General features: G+C 41.7%; 1 protein-coding gene and 1 long non-coding RNA gene across 3 annotated transcripts in view; one reads left to right on the top strand and one right to left on the bottom strand.

Annotated features, from left to right (window-relative positions):
* LOC122987577 overlaps nt 1-22,314 on the bottom strand; it is a 29,831-nt gene that overhangs the window by 5,790 nt on the left and 1,727 nt on the right. Inside the window, exons 2-3 of one of the 2 annotated variants that reach the window (XR_006404527.1) lie at nt 19,825-19,935; nt 18,778-18,880 (exon numbers count right to left, since the gene is read on the bottom strand). This is a non-coding gene — a long non-coding RNA (uncharacterized LOC122987577). Of the gene's footprint in view, nt 1-18,777; nt 18,881-19,824; nt 19,936-22,314 lie in introns of those variants that run through there. The other variant, XR_006404526.1, reaches the window with a different exon arrangement.
* On the top strand, nt 1,277-18,872 carry pitpnc1b (phosphatidylinositol transfer protein cytoplasmic 1b). Its single transcript, XM_044359517.1, has 10 exons — nt 1,277-1,858; nt 4,827-4,975; nt 8,239-8,327; nt 8,568-8,575; nt 8,733-8,804; nt 9,950-10,042; nt 15,699-15,854; nt 16,698-16,761; nt 16,943-17,029; nt 18,664-18,872. The coding sequence occupies exons 1-10, from the start codon at nt 1,811-1,813 to the stop codon at nt 18,819-18,821; spliced, it is 924 nt and encodes a 307-aa protein (XP_044215452.1). The 5' UTR covers nt 1,277-1,810; the 3' UTR covers nt 18,822-18,872.

The following is a 22,314-nucleotide window of genomic DNA, read 5'->3' as shown; positions in this document are numbered from 1 at the left end:
ATAAATCTTAGACTACAGTAAACGTCCATTTCATCCAATGATCAATCAGGATCAATCAGGAAACTAATCTTTTGATCAACTTCATAATTGCAGGATCAGTCATCCGAGAGTGCCACCATTTCTCACCATAGTTACCATTAACCCTGTTCCCAAACAACCCGGAAACCACAATTAGATAATCAATTGAAGTAATCAATGACTTGATAAACTGCTGAATACATGTCTAAGTCACCACCAATCATCCTTTAAACTGTGGTGATGCATGTGCTGTCAGAGCTCTGTGTGCATTGAGTCCAGAGAGAATAGAGGCGAAGACAAGCAAAGCACACCTCAGCTCTCTGAAGTGGCTTCCCTTCTTCTAAACACTGATCTGATAAGATAAGAGCAAACCCCACCAGGAATTTGTTTTCACTGCTCTTTCATGGTAGAGCGGATGATAGCGAAGACATGTGGAGAAGAGAGCCACTTTGGCCCCGTCTCAAGACACTAAGAAAAGCAAGTGAATTCCACCAGAGAGGAAGAATCCAGAGCCAGTTATTGGTTTTGGCCCCGTCAGACTGACCCAATGAAGCCAAACATCTGCTTCTCTTATTTGATGGGGAGGCAACAATATGTGCTTGGCAGTCACCGTCAGCGCTCACTCACACAAAGGGAGAATGGCCCGCGACTCAAGGACAGACACGGGCGAGAAATTATGACTGCTTCGATTCCACTACTCATTGACCAAACACAGATTCAATTAAACCCAGCTGAAGGTCACGAGGTAATACAATGTAAGCGAGTCTGGCGCTGTGCTTAATGGAAGTCCTCATGGCTCTGGTAATATTTAATCCAATGGCCCATCCTGACTACCCACGTGTGTCAGGCATTTATATACCATGAGAGCTGTCATAACCTGAGTGTTGGGAAAGAAGTGTCACAGTGGGGAAGGGGCCTGTCTGAGGAATGTGCTTCAAATTCAAAGACTAATGTTAACAACCGTGTTACCTAATGTTGCCAGATATAGAAAGATAATAGTGTTATTGTTGAAAACAGTCTTGGCGACAGAGAAGAAAGAACAGATAGTGATCAAAGAGAAGGAGGGGGTGACACAGGTGAGGAGGTAGTAAAGTACAGTGGGCGGGGAGTGGATACTATGGGAGGGAGAGAAAGGGGGAGGGAGCGGGAGAAAAAAAGAGATAAGGAGGAAACAGGCGAAGGAATTTGCGAGGAACTGAAAGCAGCGGAGGGCGGTTGAGGGGAAAGGGAGGAGCGCTGAGCTGTCAGCAAGGTTACACATGAGAAGTCTAGGGAGGAATTAAAACAAAAGCACAGAGAGGCAGGGACAGAGTAGAACAGGTAGAGTTGGTAAGAAGTAGGTTTCAATCTCACCTCACAGCTAATTACCACTTTCTCACTTTGGTGCAAGGAAGTAAACAGAAAGTAAGAGAGAAAAGCAGAACACACAAACAGAAAGGGCAGCTGAAGGCAGGAGAGGAGAAAGCAGAAGTAACAAGAAAAGGAGGGAGAGAGCGGTTAAAAAAAGTCGTGTCCAGGAGATTAATTGAGGGAGAGAAAAGAAAAAAAGGAGCAGCGAGGGAGAAAAAGTAAGAAAACAGCAGATACTCATTGACAGAGAGGACTGGACTTAACTCCATGGACTACTGACATCAGCAAAACAAGGGAAAGAAGAGCGTCAGAAAAGAGGTCACTGCGGTGCAGCAGCAGTTAGCTTTCCTGAGAGTGTCTACTATGCAACCAAGACAGCTGAGATAGACAGAGTCAAGCACAGAGACTCAGTTCTCAAAGACAAACTCTCTGTAACAGCACCATGTTGATGAAAGAGTACCGTATATGCATGCCACTGACTGTGGATGAGGTAAGTGTGTTTGTCTTTCCCACACTTTTTCTGTCACACACACACACACTGAGTTTTCCCCTCCAACAACTGTAAATTGGAAGACAAGAGGGGTTTATATTTCAAATGTGGAAGTGTTGTTTCAAGTTGTAATCTTGAAAGTGTTAATGTGCTGATAAGAAAACTGCCAACAGAGCACACAGACCTCCTGTAGCTGCTCTGTGGGAGCTTGGCACATTGGGTAGCGAGGTATGTTCAGCACCAACGGACTCGGCCAATCTGACGGAGCCAACGCGAAACACCTGGCCGGCAGCATCATAGCACTGCTGTTGTGTCTAAATTATCTCCCCCATCTGTCTCCCTCTCTGCTTCCCTCGCTCGCTGAAGCGCTCCTCGCTGCACAGAAACTAGTTGGACTGGTTACGGCTTGGCCAGACCTAAATGCAAACAAAGGCATTTGGCCTGCAGGTTTGTAAACAAAGGAGATCCCGCCAGAGGGAAAAGGGGGGAGGAAGAGGGAGTTATGCGCCAAAGTGCCCTTCAAAAGAAATGTCCTCACCACCTCTTATACCGTCCCTCCGCTCCCTCCCCTTCAATTCTACCTGTTACCATAACAATGACAGTGACAAATAGCAGTCCAAAATAGGATTTACTGTATCAGTACAGGGCACACAGAAACTTGAGCTTGCAGCAAATCCTCTTTCGTCTGAATGTAATGCAAGTATAACTGCAGCTTATTTGAGGCAGTGGTATCAAATTGTGACATTTACCTTAGTGCAAGCCATTTACAACATCCTAAACTGCGCTCCACTTTTAAGGGGTGCATTGTTGATTTTCAGGTATGAATTATCCAGTAAGCACTCCTGTAACACAATATAGCTTGGTGATGTTGAAGAATGTTCACTATTGTATTCCACTGTGAGAAAAGCAGACAGGTGGCAGCTGTGGTTTAGGTGGCAGAGTTAATCACCCTTTAATTGTAGGGTTGGTGGTTGTAACTCAGCTTTGATTCATATGTTGAAGTTTCCTTTAGCGAGATACTGAACTCCAAGTTGCCCGTATGAAGGAAAAATGTAAGTCACTTTGAGCAAAAGTGTCTGCCGCGTAAACATAATGCAGTATGAAAGTGCTCATCTAAATTACACAATAATGTGCATTATATACTGTATATTTATCTAACTTTTTTTGGGGGGGGGGATTAGATAAAAATGCTTGTGGTGGTTATTCTGGGAAAAGGTTTTTGTAAAATCTTGTTTTGCAAAATCTATCTCATTTTCATTGTCAGTGATCCAATCCAGGGTTACATAACAAACTCAAGTCTTTCCTTTTATTACTTTATCACAAGTTTCTTTTTTTAAAAAGTTGCCTTGAGCATATTTTTTAAATCATAAATTCTTTCATTTTCAGTTGCTGTCACACTGACACTATCTGCAGAGTCGCCGCCCCTCAGTGATGAGCTATATTTACACTTCATGCAGGAATTTATATCAAACTCACTGATTGTAAACCTATCCTCACCAAGACAGTAGGAGGAAAATACATGCCAAATACTGTCAGTGAATGAGTTTCTCTACACATCTGTCATCACAGCTTTTCAGAGTGCGTAGTAGTGATTTAAGGATATATAAGTCTTTCAACTTCCTGCTGAAATTAACCAGAAAAGTGAAAAAGATCCAAAACCTTTGTGTGGGATGGGCTGACTACTTTGTAGCGTGTTAGTCTTAAGACTAACACACTACTTTTTTTTTTTTACTGTGTAAAAACATCCATCACTGTGATTAATTAAGTTCTATGAATACTCAATAAGTAAATATTGAATGTTGACATTCCACAGTAATTGGAACAAGAAGGAGGAGTGTCACAGTGATTTCGACAGTGTACAGTGAAGGATGACAAACTGATATCTGCCCTCGTCTTTCTCTCTTCCTCCCCATTTTTCTCTGTTTCTCCTTTTAATTAAAATAATACTTTAGTGGCACATCGATATAGGGCGACAAAATGAATTACATTACGGTGGCCACAGCAGAACAGTTTGTGTTTTCAGTATAATTTTATTGCTTTTTCATAATAACTTTATAAACAGAGTTCATCAAGCGATTTGCAATTAAAGCAAACATAATCATGTACACAGAAACAAGTTATGGAGGAATACAAAGAGATACTGTAGATTGCAGCATCAGTGGAAAAAAATAATTACTGTGTAATGCACGTCATTTTAAATTGCTGAAAAGACAACACTGATTCTGTCAGGCTGAGCTCATCCATAGAGCCGGTGCCCAAAGGCATCGTCCTCTTTCGACTCACTAACACAAAATACACCCGACTCATTGGCATCAAGCTCAAACTAGGCCTGCACTAGACAAGAAAGTCCCATCCCCCCTAATTTACACACCATGCATTCACCCTCACTGGCCAAATTAAATTTTGATGTCTGATATGGTCACTTGAGGGAAATCTTTGTACACAGCAAGTGACTATTTAAAAAATGAAGAGCAAATACAAAACTTGTGCATAAGCAGCACTGAGTAGGCTAAGTGCCTGTCGAGACAAAACCAGACTCAGCAACTGTGGCTGAACCTGCTGCCAGGATATTTTCTGTTGTTGTTTTCTCACCAGCTACTAAGAGCTTCCACTAAGTGGGTGGTGCTTATTATAATTACTTCAATGGAGTGCGCAGTTTATTGATTTGATGTGACCGGATGAACAGACACGTAATACATGTTGCATGTACAAAGTAGACAGAAATAACAATACAAATACCTGCTCAGTTTAAATTTTGCAACACTGTCTTAATGCATGACCATAATCAACAAACACTTTGTGAATGAAACTGACCCTGCACTCACTTTGATAGGAGATTGAGGATGATGGAAGATGATTATACTTTCAGCTTCACGTTTTCTCATCACAGTTTTTTTTTTTCTCTCTTTACCCCATCCCCCATCTTCACCACTGTAAACCACATCCTAAACCTCTCCTCGGGTTCCAGTATAGGATTGGGCAGCTGTACATGATCAGTAAGCACAGCTGTGAACAGAGTGGTGGGGGAGAAGGGGTGGAGGTGGTGAGGAACGAATCAGATATTCATCCCCAGCACGGCCCAGGACAGCTGACCGAGAAGCGAATCTACCTCAGCAGGTAGAGTGCACTCTAATGATTCTGTTGCTGAACTATAATTCTGCCAATTTGAAAACTGAGCTTTATCCTCAGGTTGCCAGTTCTTCTTCAATCTTTGATCTCTTACTTCACTGTAAAGCAGGTTGAAGGTATCACTACTGACAAGCCATAAGAGATAAACAGCACAGTAATAGTCATACTACAGTGGAACCTGCCTACATCCAAAGTCCAAATACCAGAAACATGTTGAGGCCTATACTGTGGGGTTACAGTGGAAATGTTATTGTACTGTAATGAGCTCATTGGCCAGAAAACAGTTCAAGTATTTTTGATTGTGTAAATACAGACTGGGAAAAACACACCCACGTCATCCTGATGGTGGTAATTATAGCATATGTGGGACATTTTTAGCCTCTGATATTTATCTTCTATTGTTGAAAATACATCAGTGTATTAAAAGGTATTAAAAGCTATTCACACCGTAACTATATGCACAATAAGCACAAATTATCAGGTACTTTTTGTTAATTGTTAGTCATACATTCAAAATAATGGTAACAATTTACTTTAAATCCCCCTATTTAGCATTTAGAAGCAGTATGTCAACAGGTAATAAATGGTTTATAAATGTTGGGCATCCATAAATGCAGGCTGGTGTATAAATGGATGATGAGTGACAATACAATAAAATACAGATAAGGATACAAAACATGTCTTAAAGGTCCTATATGTTAGAATTATGAAGCAATTTACATGTATTAATTGTTTTTTATTGCCAATGAGTGAACGGGTTGTAAACTCTAAAGATGAGACCTTCCACAACTTTGTTGGTTGGGTCTATCAGCCTTTGGAGAGATTTCTATGTGAAGGACCTGGGCCAGATTTTCTGTGAAAATCCAACGGATGTGACGTTTTTGCATGCTGCCGAGTGCCTAGCCTCTCTCCAACTAACGTCAACATATGACCAACACCCACCACAATAAAAACAGTGCTATCCGAGTAGAAACACCCTGCAGATATTGGTTCTCCAGCTAATGAGACAGCTAGCTGCCTCCATCAACCACTACGCATTTCACAACAAAACACCTCTGCAATGACAAGTCGCCCACTCCCGAGCACACACACACAACTAAAACAACATTATTTCCTCAACAAAGGAGCAGAAAACAAGCTCCAGAGCGAGAGCAGAACATAACTTAACCCTTTTGTTTTTTCTGTTGGTAGTCCAAAGGTGGTAATAAGCACACATTTCACAACAAAACCACAGCGCGTTGCTCCCCAGGCAAAGCTTGCTGAGCCGACCGGTGTTTAGTAAACACGACTGGTAAAAAATAAGTTGGCGGCTTGTGGGTGGGGTCAGCTTTCTGGCAGAGAGTTAGATGAGAACATCTCATCTAATTTTCTGGTATTGATCTTTCTGGCAGGAAAATATAGGCAAATATAAAGCCACAGCTGGCATCTGGTTAGCTTAGTTTGCATGAAACAGGGCAAAACAGCTAGTCTGGCTCTGTCTAAAGGCTACAAAATACAAAATGCAGCTACTACCGCCTCTCAAGCTCACCAATTAGCATGTCGTATAATATTTGTTGAATCTGTACAACAGCAAAAAAAAAAAAAAAAGAAAGTGTAAAAATTACAATTTGAGGATTTACGGGGGTTATGACTGTTTGTTAGCTGGGAGCAGTTACCAGGCAACCTGCAGTGACTCCAGGAAGTTATTGCTGCAAGCAAAGAAATTGTCCGGAACGTAAACCCCTTAATGGGCAGATTTTGTAACCTTTGGAAATGAACAGGATACCCTTTTCCCCTTGTTTACAGTCTTTATGCTAAGCTAATCTAACCGGCTGCTGGCTTCATATTACCATACAAACTTGAGAGTGATACTGATTTTCTCATCTAACTCTGCAAAAGGTGAATTAGAGTATATCCCGAAATGTAAAATAATTGCTTTGATGTGCTGTCAATATGTCAAGAACTTCAACTCCAAGTATTTATATTTTTTATAATATATATATATATATTATAGTATATTAAATACTTCTTCACTTTCCATTACTAAACATCATACCCTTATGCAGTCCATGAGCTGTGGCTGAAAGCTCCTCAAGAAATCTTTTAAGTAGAACTAGTTGGTGGACACTGAGTTAAGATTTTTTTTTTTTTTTTTGCTAAACTACTGCTTGCACGGTTAAGAATGAACCTTGAAACTCAATAGTTTTAAACCCGCTTGTGAATGATTTGTTTATAGACCAGTTATGAATGCTTCAGGAACAAACACAAATACATTAACAAACACTTAAAAATGTATTTATGTCTACTTAAAACTATCTTATTGTGCTTTATAATATACTGCTTATAAACCCTGAATAGGATGGGTTAAAATAAGAAGTGCAGGAATTTGAAGCCTGACTGTAATGTCTGTTTTACTGTGGTTAAAGAATTATTTGATATTAACCCCTAAACCAGTGACAGTTCATCAATCTATTAATTGTGATTATGATGAAAAGCCCAGTCTGAAAACAAGCAGAATTTTCTTTTAACTCTAAATTCATTTCCTAACCCTAAACTCACCTCACTCATTACCCTAATGTAACCTCAACACTAATTCTAATCACCACTATAAACCCAAGGCCTAATTCTAAAATAAACTCTTAGAGAAGTAAAGAAATGTTCTCACTGTGGAGGATTTTCCTAATCTCTGTGCTTGTGGGACATTTAGTCCTCATTAGTGAAGAAATGCCAGAACACACACACACATTTGTATTTCTATCTTTGTGAGGACCCTTATTAACATAATGCATTCTCTAGCCCTAACAAATACAAATAAATATCTAACTCCATCCCTCATCTTAAACTGAACCTAAACCTTTTTCTAACCTTTCAAACCAAGTCTTAACCCTTAAACAGCTCTTTGAAGGTCCTCACATTCCAAAAATGTCCTCACTCCCGAGGTCTAAATCTCAAACTGGTCCTCACAAAGATAGACATACGAGTTTACACACGCACACTCTTAAGTACAGTGAGTGCAGAATGTATCCCACCTCAATCATGTTCTGACATGTGACCTAGAAGCTACAGTTACAATTCATCACCACAGGTGTAATTGGGAATGAGTCATACAAATGAACGCTGTGGTGAGAGTAGCCTACAGGTAATCTGGCTATAAATGGCACAAAAACCACTTAGAATCTCTCTGTCTCTCTCCATAATCTCTCTCTCGGACTCTCTTACCCACTCTTCCACTCTCTCCGACTGATTCTTATTTCTTCTTGTTTTGGATTCAGTAAACTGCCGTCTTGGGCGAAAGCGTTCATCCCGCGATTCTTCTATGTGACAGAGAAGGCCTGGAACTTCTACCCATACACCATCACAGGTGCTTGTGTGTTTGTGTTTGAGTGTCTTTGTTTGTGTTAAACATCAGGTTACTTTCACCTTAATGCATTATACAAAACTTATTTACTTTTAACAGCTGGTTTTCCTGGTACCATCAAATATTTATCATTGTGTATGCATGTATTCCCCTGTGGTACCATGGAGCTATTGCGTGTTCATGCATGTATGAGTAACTAATGCTGTTTCTCCCTTTCCATATTGAACGTCCCTGGTGCTTCAGAGTACTCAGTAAGTATTCTCACACTTCATTTACTGTACATGAATGCAACAGAGCTCATTCTCATATCTTTCCAGTATCAGAGGATCTAATCTGCACTAGCATCCACTCTCTGTGTCTCTACCCCTCAACTCTTTTTCCTCATTTTTACCTCTTGTCACCCTGTAGGTATCATTTCTCCCCAAGTTCAGCATCCGTATTGAGACGAGATTTGAGAACAACAACGGAAGTAACAACAATGTAAGTATGAGGGAGAGAGAGCGAGAGGTGAGAAAGATGGAATGATTAGAGGGGCAGGGGGAGAAGACAAAGAGAAGGAGAGAAATCACAATTTTCTCTACAGCGCAAAGAAAATGTTCATCAAATTGATGTGCCCATTACAAGGAAAACAAGCAAAGCACAAAATGCACTATTGGCAGATCTATTAACCAGACATGCAGCGCGGTGAGCACGGCTGCCATGCTGCATTTTGTCCAAGGCCTACACACATAAAAATACACACACAGACATTCACAAGCAATTGCAACTCTGTGTGGTTCTGGTGCTTGCGCTCGGTAATCAAGAAAGTAACAAGACCCAACATGTCAAAAAATGGAGATCTGGGGATCTGCTTGTGGAGAGAAATGTGGTGATTCCTGTTTCATGTCACTGGTTGTTAAATGTTACATAAGTTTATTCCAAACAAACACCCATGACCTACACACATGATCATGTAACCTTCAAGGCTTTCTGTTTTTCTATGAATATATACACCACACAGAAGACAGAGCGAGACAATGAGTCTGACGAGAAAACCGTGAGAGCATCATGCCCTGAGCATGTTGTAGAAAGCAACACAATACATCCAGCTAATGCAACACATTCCATGAGAGGGAGCAAGACCTTGGGTAGACACAGACCAGAGAGAGAGCACCACAGGAGCGTAGCGGGCTATTATCTAACACCAGGTTTTTTTTATTTGTTAGTTTTCAGCTGTGAAATGTACAACTTCGGCGGAGCATTAGAACAAATTTTTGACAAGGTCAGATAAAAGTGCGCCCACCACCCACCGCCATCCCTCTCAAGGAAAAGTGTATTCCGCCCTCATAACTCTTCTTTTATCCCTTTTAATATCCCTTCTACATCCTTGTTTTTTTTTTCATCCTCGCCCGCTCCTCTCTCTGTCTGTTCTCTCCTCTGCTCACTCCAGTGTAAGTTGCTCCAAGGGCCTCAGGGTGGGATATAGAGAGGGGTGTTATGGTGTGTGACCTCAGTTTTCAACACAGTTACTCATCTACTCTCATCCTTTCCTCCACTGAGTGAGTGAATGTATATGTGTTTGAGAGGGTGTGTGAGTGTCTGCTCTCATTATACTGTATGACCTCCCCGCATCTGTTTGAATGCAGGTGTTTGGGGACACACCGACTCCAGCAGAGGATGTGAGTGTACTGGATATCCTGAGTGACCCCATCCCTGAAAAGCACTACAAAGAGTCGGAGGTACATACTGTTCTTTTATTAACACACAAACATATACTGTTGTTTACTCTTTTGAATCAAGAAAAAAAAGTGTTTTAATTACATTGAAGGAATGGTTCAATATTTTGGGAACTATGCTTTGGGAAACTGGGAGACTGTTGAATAAAGGGTTAACCACAGTTAAATGCTGTAGCCAATCAGAATACATGTTCAACAGATATACTGGACAGAAGTTGTGGGGCTTGCTCCTGATGAAGTAAAGTCTTAACAGCAACCTCATTTTCTGCCTTGTTATTATAGATAACTTAACATGGTGTCAGAATAAAGCTTCGAAAAGTTATCTGAAGTCGCCCAAAGGGGGGAGAAGGATATGCCTCCTTAAGACAGTCAAAAGCCCTCCTGTGTGAAAAATAGAATTAGTGAGTAGCTAAATGGGCTAAACAAGCTAGCAGTGTCGAAAAAAAATTGTTGGCCAACCATAAATTAAGTAAAAATAAGTTGGGGAATAACACAGGAAACAGGCTGTGGATAAGTCAGACAAACATAAATGAGCGAATTAACAGAAAACTACGTGAAAGGCAGAAAAGATGAGTGAGCCAGCACAAGCAGCAGCAGCTCCAGTTAGCAGTGTACAACTGACCCCACCAGCAAAGTCTGATTTTAATAACGCAAGTGAATGGTCAAAGTGGATAAGACATTTTGAGCGCTTCAGAATAGCATCAAGCCTGGATAAACAGACACAAGAATATTGAGTAAATACACTGATGTACACTCTAGGGGACAAAGCTGGGAACAAAATGAATGTCTTGCCCTTAAATGATAATCAGGAAAAATCTTATGAAGATGTGAAACAGGCTTTTGAGAAACACTGTGTGAGCAAAAGGAACATTATTGTTGAGTGTGCACGGTTCAACAAGCACAATCAAGAGCCTGGAGAAAGTGCTGAAGCATTTATTACTGCCGTCCATAGTCTAGCTGAACATTGTGCATTTGGAGATCTAAGAGAAGAATTGATCAGAGACAGGATTGTTGTTGGCCTAAGAGATGAAAAACTGTCTGAGTCACTGCAATTAGATCATGAACTCACATTAGTCAAAACTATAGCCAGGGTGCATCACAGTGAGGAAATAAAGAAGCAGCAGCCAATACTACGTGGCAGCTTAAATGAGAGGCAGTCAGAGAACTTAGATGCAAGGCGGCAGACCGAGAGAGGCACAAAAGGACAAAAATAGAGCCCACAAGTCAAGCCAGAAAATAAAAACAGAGCCACAGGTTGTGGAAGATGTGGAAATGCAACAAATCACCAGAGGAAGGACTGCCCCGCCAAAGATGCAGAATATCACAAATGCAGATTCTGCAGACCATTGAGCAGAAGGTGTCACGTTTCTTGGAGAGGTGGTCATTCAGATTGACAGTGTTGAACATGAGAGGACAGAAACTCTTGAGTTGAGTGGAGAGACAGCGGAGTTCAAATTAGACACTGGAGCTGGAGTTAGTTATTCTGAGCCACCACTAATCTACAGACAAGCATGGGACGCTGCAGCCACCCAGGATACCCCTGTATGATCCGGGCAGGCAGGCCCTGGACGTAAGAGGATACTTCAAATGAGAACTGGAGTTTGGAAACAAGACAACTGAACAGGACATCTATGTGGTGGTCAAACTGATGAAACCTCTGTTGGGGCTTCTAGTCATTGAGGCCTTGACTCAGGTGGGAGACAACATCAGAAATAGTTACCCCATGGTGTTCAAAGGTTTGGGGAAGCTGAAGGACCCATACAAGATTGAACTGGAGCCAGGGGCCACACTATATGCCCTGTCTGTCCCACGTTGAGTCCCTCTCCCACTGCGGGATAAAGTCAGGGCAGAACTGGAAGGCATGGAAGCAATGGGAGGGATATCTAAGGTCACTCAACCCACTCTGTGGTGTGCCGGCCTAGTGGTTGTGCCCAAAGCAAGATCAAAGGAGAAACTCAGGCTGTCTGTAGATCTGACACCCCTGAATAAGTGGGTCAAGAGGGAGAGACATATCCTACCAGCTGTGGATCACACTCTAGCTATGATCTCAGGAGTTAAATTTTTCACCAAACTGGATGCCACATCAGGATTTTGACAAATTCCCCTAACCGAAGACAGCACTCTCCTGACCACCTTCATAACCCCATTTGGTTGCTACTGTTTCAAAAGGCTGCCATTTGGGATCTCCTAAGCTCCAGAACATTTCCAGAGATGGATGATGCAAATGCTGGAGGGCTGCAAAGGAGTGGTATGCCACGCTAATGACATTTTGGTGTATGGCAAAGATCAGGCTGAACATGATACCAGGCTGCAACAGGTACTCAGGAGACTGAGAGATGAAGGGCTAACAAGGACAAACGTGAGTTTGCCAGGAGCAAAATTATGTTTCTCAGACACTGCATCACCACTGAGGGAGTCAACCGTGACCCAAGCAAGGTCAAAGCCATTCTGGAAATGCCGGATCCGACCTGTGTTGCCGACATCAGAAGAGTGATGGGCATGGCTGATTACCTGGGCAAGACCTGCCTCATCTGGCATCATTCACACAACCTCTGAAAGATCTTCTGTCTGAGAAGACAGAATGGTATTGGGGAGCATCAAAACGAGAGGCTTTTCAGAGGCTGAAGTCAGAACTCAGCTCATTCGCTGTATACTCATCCAAAGCAGAAATGTGTCACCTGATGCATCGTCCTTTGGTCTTGGCACCGTACTGATCCAGAAACAGCCAGACAGTAGTGACTGTAAGCCAGTTGTGTTCATCTCTTGAGGTTTGTCTGATGCTAAGAAACACTATGCTTAGATTGAGAAGGAGGCATTAGTGGTGACCTGGTCATGCGAGCACCTGCAATCGTACCTGCTTGGTATGACGTTCACAGTTGAGATGGATCACAAAGTTCTAGTGCCCCTACTAAGTACAAAGGCGCTGGACAAGCTTCCTCCTCAAATCCTGAGATTCCGACTGAAATTCTCCTATGACATTGTACATGTGCCCTAAGGCTGCTCATCACCGCAGACACACTGTCACAAGCACCAGTGGAGCACATGGTCACTCAGGCAGAAGAAGAGCAGGAGGCAGACATCCAAATCTTTGTGGACCCAGACAGTCTCTCCCAGCTACTGAAGTTAGACTGCAGCAACTTGCAGAGAGGCAGAAAGAAGACACCATCTCCAGTACACTAATCCACAACTGTCTAACTGAGTGGCCTGACAAAGCCCACCTGCCACCTGTAGGACCTTACTAGAAGGAGAGACAGAACCTGTCCCTAGCTGTGGGATGTCTCCTGAAATGAAAAAGAATTGCCATCCCCAGCTTGTTAAGAAAAGAAATGCTTGACATCCTCCATCAGGGCCACCAAGGGATAGTCAAGTGCTGAGCCAGGGCCCGCCACTCAGTCTGGTGCCCAGGACTTTCAGGTAATATTAGCCAGAAAGTTGGAAACTTTCCCATATGCACAAAACACAGAACAACACAGAGGGAGGAACCCCTGTTGACAACTTCTATACCTGAGAGACCATGGCAATGTGTGAAGACAGACTTATTCATCTGGGACAAGAACACCTACCTTGTAGTGGTTGAATATTTCTCTCAATATATTGAAGTCGCCCATCTCCATGTTGCATCAGCCAACACAGGCATATCGGCTCTGCAGAACATCTTTGCTCAGCATGGGGTCCCAGAGCTGCTGATGTCAGACAACGGCCCACAGTATGCCTGTACTCTCTTCAAAGACTTTGCCAGAGTGTGTGGATTCACTCACATAATCAGCAGCCAAAGATACCCACAAGCCAATGGAGAGCCTGAGCGAGTTGTGGCCACCATGAAAAGCTTGTGGAAAGAGGGAGGAGTTCATTCTAAAGCTTTACTTGTCATGGAGAGTAGCAGGAAAAGGACCCAAATGCCGGACAGCAAGCAGAGCAAATCTGAAGAAATTTCTTTATTCTGAGATTGTGCAGGCAAAAACAAAAGCTGGCTGATCAAAACAGAATACGGGACAAGCAGATCAAACTGAACAGGACTGAACAGACAGAACAAAGGATCCAACAAAGACTGAACTGAAAACCAGGACTTAAAAACTAACTGAACTAACGAGGAGATGAAGTGCAGGCGGGGAGATGGGCGGAGAAGCTCAGGAGAGGGAAGTGAGGCGACAAAACAGGAGAACAGACAGGGAGTCTTGGCATTGATTCTGCAAGTCTCTGAAACTCTTCTGGAGGGATAAACACCATTCTTCAAACAGATATTCCCTCATTTGGTGTTTTGATGATGGTGGTGGAGAGCGCTGTCTAACACGTCAGTCCAAAATCTCCCATAGGTGTTAAATTGGGTTGGTTGGTTGGGTCACTGTAGGGGTCAAGCATTCAGGTCTGTACCAGTTTTTCCTTTAATTTGTCACCCGTCTGTATTTTACAAGCTCAGACAGACACTCACGTCCACCCAAGAGACTGAATTTATAAAGGTGCAATGTTGGTGAGAAACATAAGTGTTACATGTGTTGCAAAAAAAATAAAATGACTTGGTTTCAGTTAAAGTGGTTATGGTTCAAAAGAAATGAATGGGATCATTAATGTGAATAAAAATAAGGCTAAGCATTTTTTCTTGTTGTTAAATGCTAAAAGAAAAGGAGAAAGAAATAGATACTAGTTCAACAGGTATGTGGAAGTTGTAGGGCTTGTTCCTGACAAAGTTAAGTGTTAACAGCAACCTCACTCTCTGCCTTGTTATTATAGATGATGACAGACCAATGCCACTCTCAAGTCTTTGCACTAAGTATAGAGCTAAAGGCAAGGGAAAATGAGCTTTTAGCTTAACTTAGCATGAAGACTGGAAGACGCCTAGCTAGCCTGGCTCAGTCCAGTTCAAAAATACAACTACCAGTATCTTGTTGGTTTAACTTGAATACAAAGAAATACAGAAGTATAAAAGGGAAAGACAAAAGAAAGAGGTAGATAGAGGAAGGAAGTCAATGCAGCTGATCACTGGTTGCAAAGCAGTAGTTACAGCTCATAACTCTCGATAAAGACACAATATGTCTTTTTTTACATTGCAAAGAAGCATATTTCCTAAAATGCTGAATTATTTGTTTAGGAAATATAGAAATAATGTGGACACCAGCACACAAATTATCATACAAAATGCAAAAACACTCTTTTTCTTTTCTTTACTTGCTTGTGTTTTTGCTTCTGAAAGAGCATAAATCAGTAATACACCCACACACTTTTCCCAATCTGCCCAATCTTCATTCCCTTCCCACTAAGTCTCACACATTTTTACTGCCAGCCAGTCCATAGACCCAAAGGTCAATTCACAGGACTGGTACATGCAGATAAACACACATTGACACAGGTGCAGATACATAAACAAGCGCACATGCATTCACGTACATGCAAAAAAAACCAAAAAAAAACGCAAGCACACCAATCTCATGGATTGCAGTCATCCTTTGGTCATAGATGCATAATGTATGTTATCACACTTTTCTCTTATGAAATGTGTTGAGCAACAATCTGCTTCCACCTCCACACACATACTGTATCATCACACTCACTCTCTCATACACATACATACACATCCATAGCTTCCCTCTGAACATGCCTCAGAGGGCCAAAGTTTCTGCAGACTCAGCAAGTAGCATATAGACCCACTGTTTGCTCTTTGTAGGACCTGAGTTGCTGGCAGTCAAGTAAAACTGGCCGAGGGCCTCTGGAGAAAGGCTGGATAGAGGACCAGAGGCCCATTATGTGCTCCTATAAGAGGGTGCAATGCAGCTTCGAGGTCTACGGCTTCCAGACCAGGACTGAAGAGTTCATACACAAAGTGAGACAAAGTTTTCTTTTTCCCTGTGCTGATGTTAAGGGGGTTGGATCAAGATAAGATCTGCAATTAAAGATACAAGCTTTTATAGGTGTAAGACAAAGTGAAAAAATTAAAATTTACATCTAATTGAATTTAATGAAGTGTTCTGCTCAATTTGAGTATTAATTTCTGTATGTTAGAGTCTTTCACTTCACATTTGGAGTGAAATGATGATCCTCAACAATCCTGAATGATTATTTGTTATTTGAATGTGCTGTGTTGCATTTTGATAAATAAATCATTAACATATTAATTTATAGACATTAGTATTATTACCAAGTCCAACGACAAGAAGGTTGTTAGCCCCAAATGACCTCTGCACTGTATCTTATGTAATGCACCATTGGGTCAGATTTATTAGGATTTTCTGTATTCTTTCTATTCTAGTCTTCTCTGTATTTCTCTGGAAAGTTTTCAGAGTTTCTGACTATGGAGATTAGTGGATTAAGTTAAACAGCTAGTGGAAAAATCACTTTCACAAGAAGAAAAAAAAAGTGAAACTCGCAATGCTCAGTTAGTAACGTTATTACTGTGAAGCAAGAGTGTTTACAGGAAATGAAACAAAGCATATAATACCACTGAGATTAGTAATATTCCACTTATCTGAGATAAGGTACCGCTTATCTTAACCATGTTCTCATTTCTGTCAAGTAATTACACAAAGGTATGGCCATTATATTGACAATGACGTACTGCAAAATAATGCTCAATGTAGCATTTCACACAGAGCTGCACACAATAAATGTAGCATTTTAATGACTTTGTTTCTTTCCCACCATGTTTTTGTTTTCTGTATCATCTCAGAACATCCGGGACATTCTTCTGGTTGGCCACAGGCAAGCCGTAGCGTGGGTAGACGAGTGGCACGGTGGGTCAGAAAGAGTCACAATGCAAATGTTTCACATTAAGATACAAAATATAACAGAGCAGTGCAGTTTTACTTTGTTGTATTTTTAAATATAACTTTACCCTCAATATACATGTGGTGAACTTTAATACATATTTGATGCTCTATTCTAATGCAGTGCGTGCTGTGCTATCCCCCACAGGGCTGAGTTTGGAGGAGGTGAGAGAGTACGAGCGGGCGATGCAAGAGAAGACCAACAGCAAAGTCAAATCAAGCCAGAACAACACAGGTGGGGTTGGAGCTCCTGACCTGCACTGTACAGAAATACCACAGAGAATCGGGAGGGGATGGAGGGGGAGGAGGGGAGTGGGGGAGAGGAGAGAGAATACAGCTGGATATGAGAGCTGTGGAGGTAGAGAGAGATGGAGGTGAAAACGGAGTGTAATGAGTCGCACAGTAGATGAAAAGAACAGTAAGTTTGAAATGTATAGTTGTGCTCCACGGTAATTATTCTTGCATTTAATTTCAGCATAATAAACAGCAGATATACTGTAGCAGAGCTGTGAGAATGTAAAGAAGAGGAAGCACAGAGAGAAAAACACACAGATTCCCATCCAAGGCACACATTTTTGGATCATTAGGAATTTACAATACATCTGAACAGCTATTTATTTACCCTGCCATGTAATCCACTGCTGTCAATGGACTGCATAATAGCATGAATTAATAACTCTTTAATGCTAACAGGCTTGAGCTGAGGCTGGTTGCACCACTAGTGCTTTAGCTGTGCCCTACAAGTACCCAGATGGCTGGTGTACATCTGTGAGAGAAAAATGGAGAGGGAAGAGCAGTCATAAGGCATTTCACAACACAAGGAGCAGTGAGGAGGGAGAGACAGAGGGTGTGTGCCCAGAAAAGGACGACAGAGAGACAGATGTAAAGGACTGAATAAGAGTGTAGACTGGCTCATGAAGTGATAATGCCACTGCGTCGGTCTGATAAACACTGTAATGCAGCCACCTGCTGAACTCTCCCCATCACCAGCCCTTGCAACATAAATAACCAGCCATTGCAGCACTTAGCTGCAAATGTCAGGCCTGGTGGAGTGTGTGGGCATATGTGTTGTCTGTGTATGTGTGCGCGCGTGCGTGTGTGCATACATGTATGTTTGTGTGTGTGTGTGTGTGTGTGTGTGTGTGTGTGTGTGGTCACCCTGCCCCCTGCTGGTTATTCTGGTGAACCTCAGCTGGATGTGAGAGATATCAAAGGTAGAATTCCCAATATGGCCCGTAGCATCTTGCTGCCTGCGCTCTGCATGTACGCTCACTCTCTCTCTCTCTTTCTCTCTCTCTCTCTCTCCTCTCTCTCTCTCTCTCTCTCTCTGCGATATTGAGAGACATCAAGCTGCAACAAATCTGCAGTCATTGCTCAACCTGCTGCAGCTCGCTGCACCGCCATAACCCCCTACAGGCCAACCACTGCTACTGCGTGTATCTCAGCACAGACCGAGTAATAGTTTTCATTTCATTCATCTGCTGTAATAAAAGTAAATGGATGTCATTTACTCTAGAGAGTCTAATAAAAAATCGGGTGTGTGAGTTGAATACCAACGAGGGATTTAACTAACTGTAATCTAAGTGTACAACACAGATTTTAAGTATACTTAAACAAATTGAAAACTCCAACACGGTTCTCCATTTGTTGCTTTTCTTCTCAGTGCCTCTTTCACTTTTCTTCCTCTTTTATCTCTGTCCTGTTGTTTCTTGCAACTCATGTGTATCTTATTGTTTCTCCATCTCTCTGCCTCTCAGTTTCAATTTGCTTTATTGGCATGACATGTTAAATTTATGGACAAAGGGAAAAGGAGCAATAAAAAAAATCTCTTATCTGTCTATCTATCCTTTCTTTCTTTCTTTCTTTCAGGCACACCAGCTGCCTCTCGTCCTGTTTTATCTCGCTCCATCTCCGTGACAGACGAGCGTTCCCTGAAGAAGATGGGAGTGACAACTGCAGCCATGTCTGACCCCTCGGCCTCTTCTGTGCCGCACAATCCCATTCGACTCAACTCCACCCCTGAATGATACCTCTCACACACACACACACACACACACACACACACACACACACACACACACCCCTACTGTACAGTGCATACACACAGAAACCAAAGTCAACATTCATCAGAGCCATGTAATGTTATTTCTCAAACACAACCACATGCTGAATATAATCACATTGTAGAGGTTACTTGTTCTCCCAATTGTACAGCATTAATGCCACACAAATACTATGTGCCTGCTCAAAGACAATTTCTACTGTCACCAGTGTCTTCAACAGCCCGTAAATGCAGTGTATTTCAGAGCTTTCTCTCCATTCCTAAGCTATCGTGAAGCTCACTGACCACCAGCAGGGCTCTACGATTGTTTCCCAGCCCCTGGCCAGAAGCCTACAGACAGATGCATAAGGAGTTTAATAGAGTGGATCTAATGAGAGAGCAGAGGAGAAGACGGGGGAGAGGGGGAGGGGGGCTGTCAATGCTATGGATCTGCTCTCCTCTCCAACTCAGCCAATAGGTCAGGCCAGGTGTATTGACAGAGGGCAGTGAGGCGTTGTATTGGCTCCTTGATCGCTTAGCTGAGAGTTGCAAATGGGTCAAGCCAAGGCTAAACTTCAATTATGAGTCAATGATCTGACCATTTATAAGACTATTAGCTTAATTTTTTTATGTACATTTAGAGGAGAATGGGTTCTAATCATCAGGGATGTTGGCATGATTTCACTGATTTGATGCATATAATGCAGAAATAGTACAGTTTGCTTTTATTCTATTTGTTTTTAATTGTTTATTTGTAATATTAAGTATGAGGATGAATCAAGTGGAAAATGTATGAGGAAATTGCACTGTATAGTCTTTTATAATGGATTTATATCAATAAATACAATTTCTTTCCAATGAAAAGGTTCACTGGTGCCGTGATATCTGCACATATAAGTGAAAAAAATGGACTCCCTTTTGATCAGTATTGACCTGTAAAGATGGACCAGCTGCTGGCCCATCACAGAGCTCACATGTAATCTACTCACCAATTTCACACTTGTGTGCCATGTGGAAACAGCTTCCAGCAGCAGTGGACGTGAAAAGAAGCAGCCACTCGGTCCGGCCTAGTTTGGCTCTGTAGCTCGTAGCGGTTTTCTCTGCAAGACAAGGACGAAGAATAATGAATGTTTAACAGATGCAGGGTTGTGAGTTGGGCGTGTGTGCATGTCTGTCATCGCTGTATCACTTTATTGTACAAGACTTCAGGACAAAAGCCCAGGCTTGTCACGGAGAGACTTGGAAGTTCATGTGATTGACAGACATGGCAGCTTCCTTTGAATGGTGCATTAAATAGCTCACATTATGGGGCTCATTATAGGCGTCTTTTATCCATACAAATCAAGAACCAGTATGACAATTTGTTATTAGGTTCCCGACAAAGGGCTGCAGATGTGCATTCACAAACACACACACACATAAATACATAAATACATGCACGCAAAACTCTTTCTCAGTGTTTCTTTTTACAGTAGCAGCAGGAGGCTGATATGAAAGAGCAAGTGCTCAACACAGCCAGTCCTGTTCACAAGTGCTGCAGAGGGAGCACAAACTGCCAGCTCTACTGCATTAACATTACCTCTTTCTCTTCTACTTCTTTGTCTCTCCCATTAAATTTTCTCTCTCATTATTACCGTCTCCGCTATTCTCCTCCGCTCCCTCTCCTTTCTCTCCGTCCTCCTCCTTTATTCTCCCTCTCTCATTCTTGAAATATCCCTTGATCTCCCTTTCTTTCGTTTTTCTTTATCTGTGTGTCCTCATCTGCGTTCCTCAAGAGGGCCTCTAAAGAAGATGTACTGTGTTCATTATATGGAAATGTTCCCCATGGTACATTATCATAGATCCTGACCCTGTAGCGCTGAATCATCCTGCTATTCCCAGTTCGCCCGTCAGACCCCACAAATAGTATGGCAGAGGAAAGATGGGACGCTCTCCAGAGCTGCACTGCCGTCTGCTCCACTAACTGTACTGTACATGTTACGCCCTGAAAAGGGGAGATAAAAATAAAGACGCTCTGACACGATGCTTCATCTCTGGCAGCTTCATTGAGAATGTATTATTTTCTGAAGTATTTACATAGGTACACAAGTTCTTTCAATATTTTTCAACAATAATGTGTGTTTTCTTTCAATTTAAAGGTCAACTATCCAATCTTATTTTCTTCTTCTCTGTCACCTTTCTTTTACAGGTAAGTAAACAGGTAAGTGTATTGTCATTTCTCACTTTTTCTTAAACAGGTAAAATCAAACGTGACAGGTAAATATTTATGAGAATGGTCTATTAATCAATAAAGAAACTTGAATTGTCAAACTTAAATCATCTGGAGTGAAATAATGATCCTCAATAATTCTGAATGATTATTTGTTATTTGAATGTGCCATGTGTTGCATTTTAACATAAATGAACCATTAACATATTCATTTATAGACATTAGTATTATTACCAAGTCCAACGCCAAGAGGGTTGTTAGCCTGAAATGACCTCTTCACTGTATCTTATGTAATGCACAATTGGGTCAGATTTATTAGGATTTTTTTCTGTATTCTTTCTATTCTAGTCTTCTCTGTAATTTCTGGAAGGTTTTCAGAGTTTCTGACTATGGATGTTGGTGGATTAAGTTAAACAGCTGATGGAGAAATCACTTTCAACACATTTATCCTCCACAATGAAGCAAAGCAATGAATCATGAAGAAAAACCAAAAACACTAAGAGCAAAACTAGCGATACCAAGTTTGCAACGTTATTACTGTGAAGCAAGAGTGTTTACAGGAAATGGGGTCTTAGTTCTAACAAAGCATATAATACCACTGAGATAAGTTTCCACTTATCTGAGATAAGGTACCACTTATCTTAACCATGTTCTCATTTCTGTCAAGTAGGCTAATTACACAAAGGTATGGCCATTACATTGACAATGACGTACTGTAAAATAATGTTCAATGTAGCATTTCACACAGAGCTGCACACAATAAATGTAGCATTTTAATGACTTTGTTTCTTTGCCGCCATGTTTTTGTTTTCTGTATCATCTCATTCTTCTGGTTGGCCACAGGCTAGCTGTAGCGTGGGTAGACGGGTGGCACGGTGGGTCAGAAAAAGTCATAATGCAAATGTTTCATATTGAGATACAAAACATAACAGAGCAGTGCAGTTTTACTTTGTTAAATGTCGTGGAAATCAGCAAAAATATTGTGTAAAACATTAGTATCCATTTGTCTCTTCTAGTTGTTATATTCTTTGTTCCTTATCATAGACAGTTATTTAAGAAATGAACACACAAACGTATTAGTAATTAACCACACACATCAGCACAGTAAAGGTTAACCACACACATACACATTAGCAACCTCATACTCTGCATGCGTGTCTCACTGAGCTAAGCATGATCAAAATGTACACAATGGGCCAAATCCACAAAAATTGGGTTGTGCTGCATTTGCACCCCCAATCTGCCCCGTTTGAAGGTCCTATTCACAAAA

The sequence above is a fragment of the Thunnus albacares genome, chromosome 8, assembly GCF_914725855.1.
Source record: "Thunnus albacares chromosome 8, fThuAlb1.1, whole genome shotgun sequence".
In the NCBI taxonomy this organism is placed as follows: domain Eukaryota; kingdom Metazoa; phylum Chordata; class Actinopteri; order Scombriformes; family Scombridae; genus Thunnus; species Thunnus albacares.
Note: the sequence above shows the minus strand (reverse complement) of the source record. Positions and strands in the feature narration are given on the sequence as shown.

What these genes read in the sequence shown, in the direction of transcription:
- pitpnc1b (XM_044359517.1), top strand. Translation starts at nt 1,811, where the DNA reads ATGTTGATGAAAGAGTACCGTATATGCATGCCACTGACTGTGGATGAG. An exon ending in TGCCACTGACTGTGGATGAG is followed by an intron (nt 1,859 to 4,826) that starts GTAAGTGTGTTT and finishes CTCGGGTTCCAG; the next exon opens with TATAGGATTGGGCAGCTGTA. An exon ending in AGCACTACAAAGAGTCGGAG is followed by an intron (nt 10,043 to 15,698) that starts GTACATACTGTT and finishes TGCTCTTTGTAG; the next exon opens with GACCTGAGTTGCTGGCAGTC.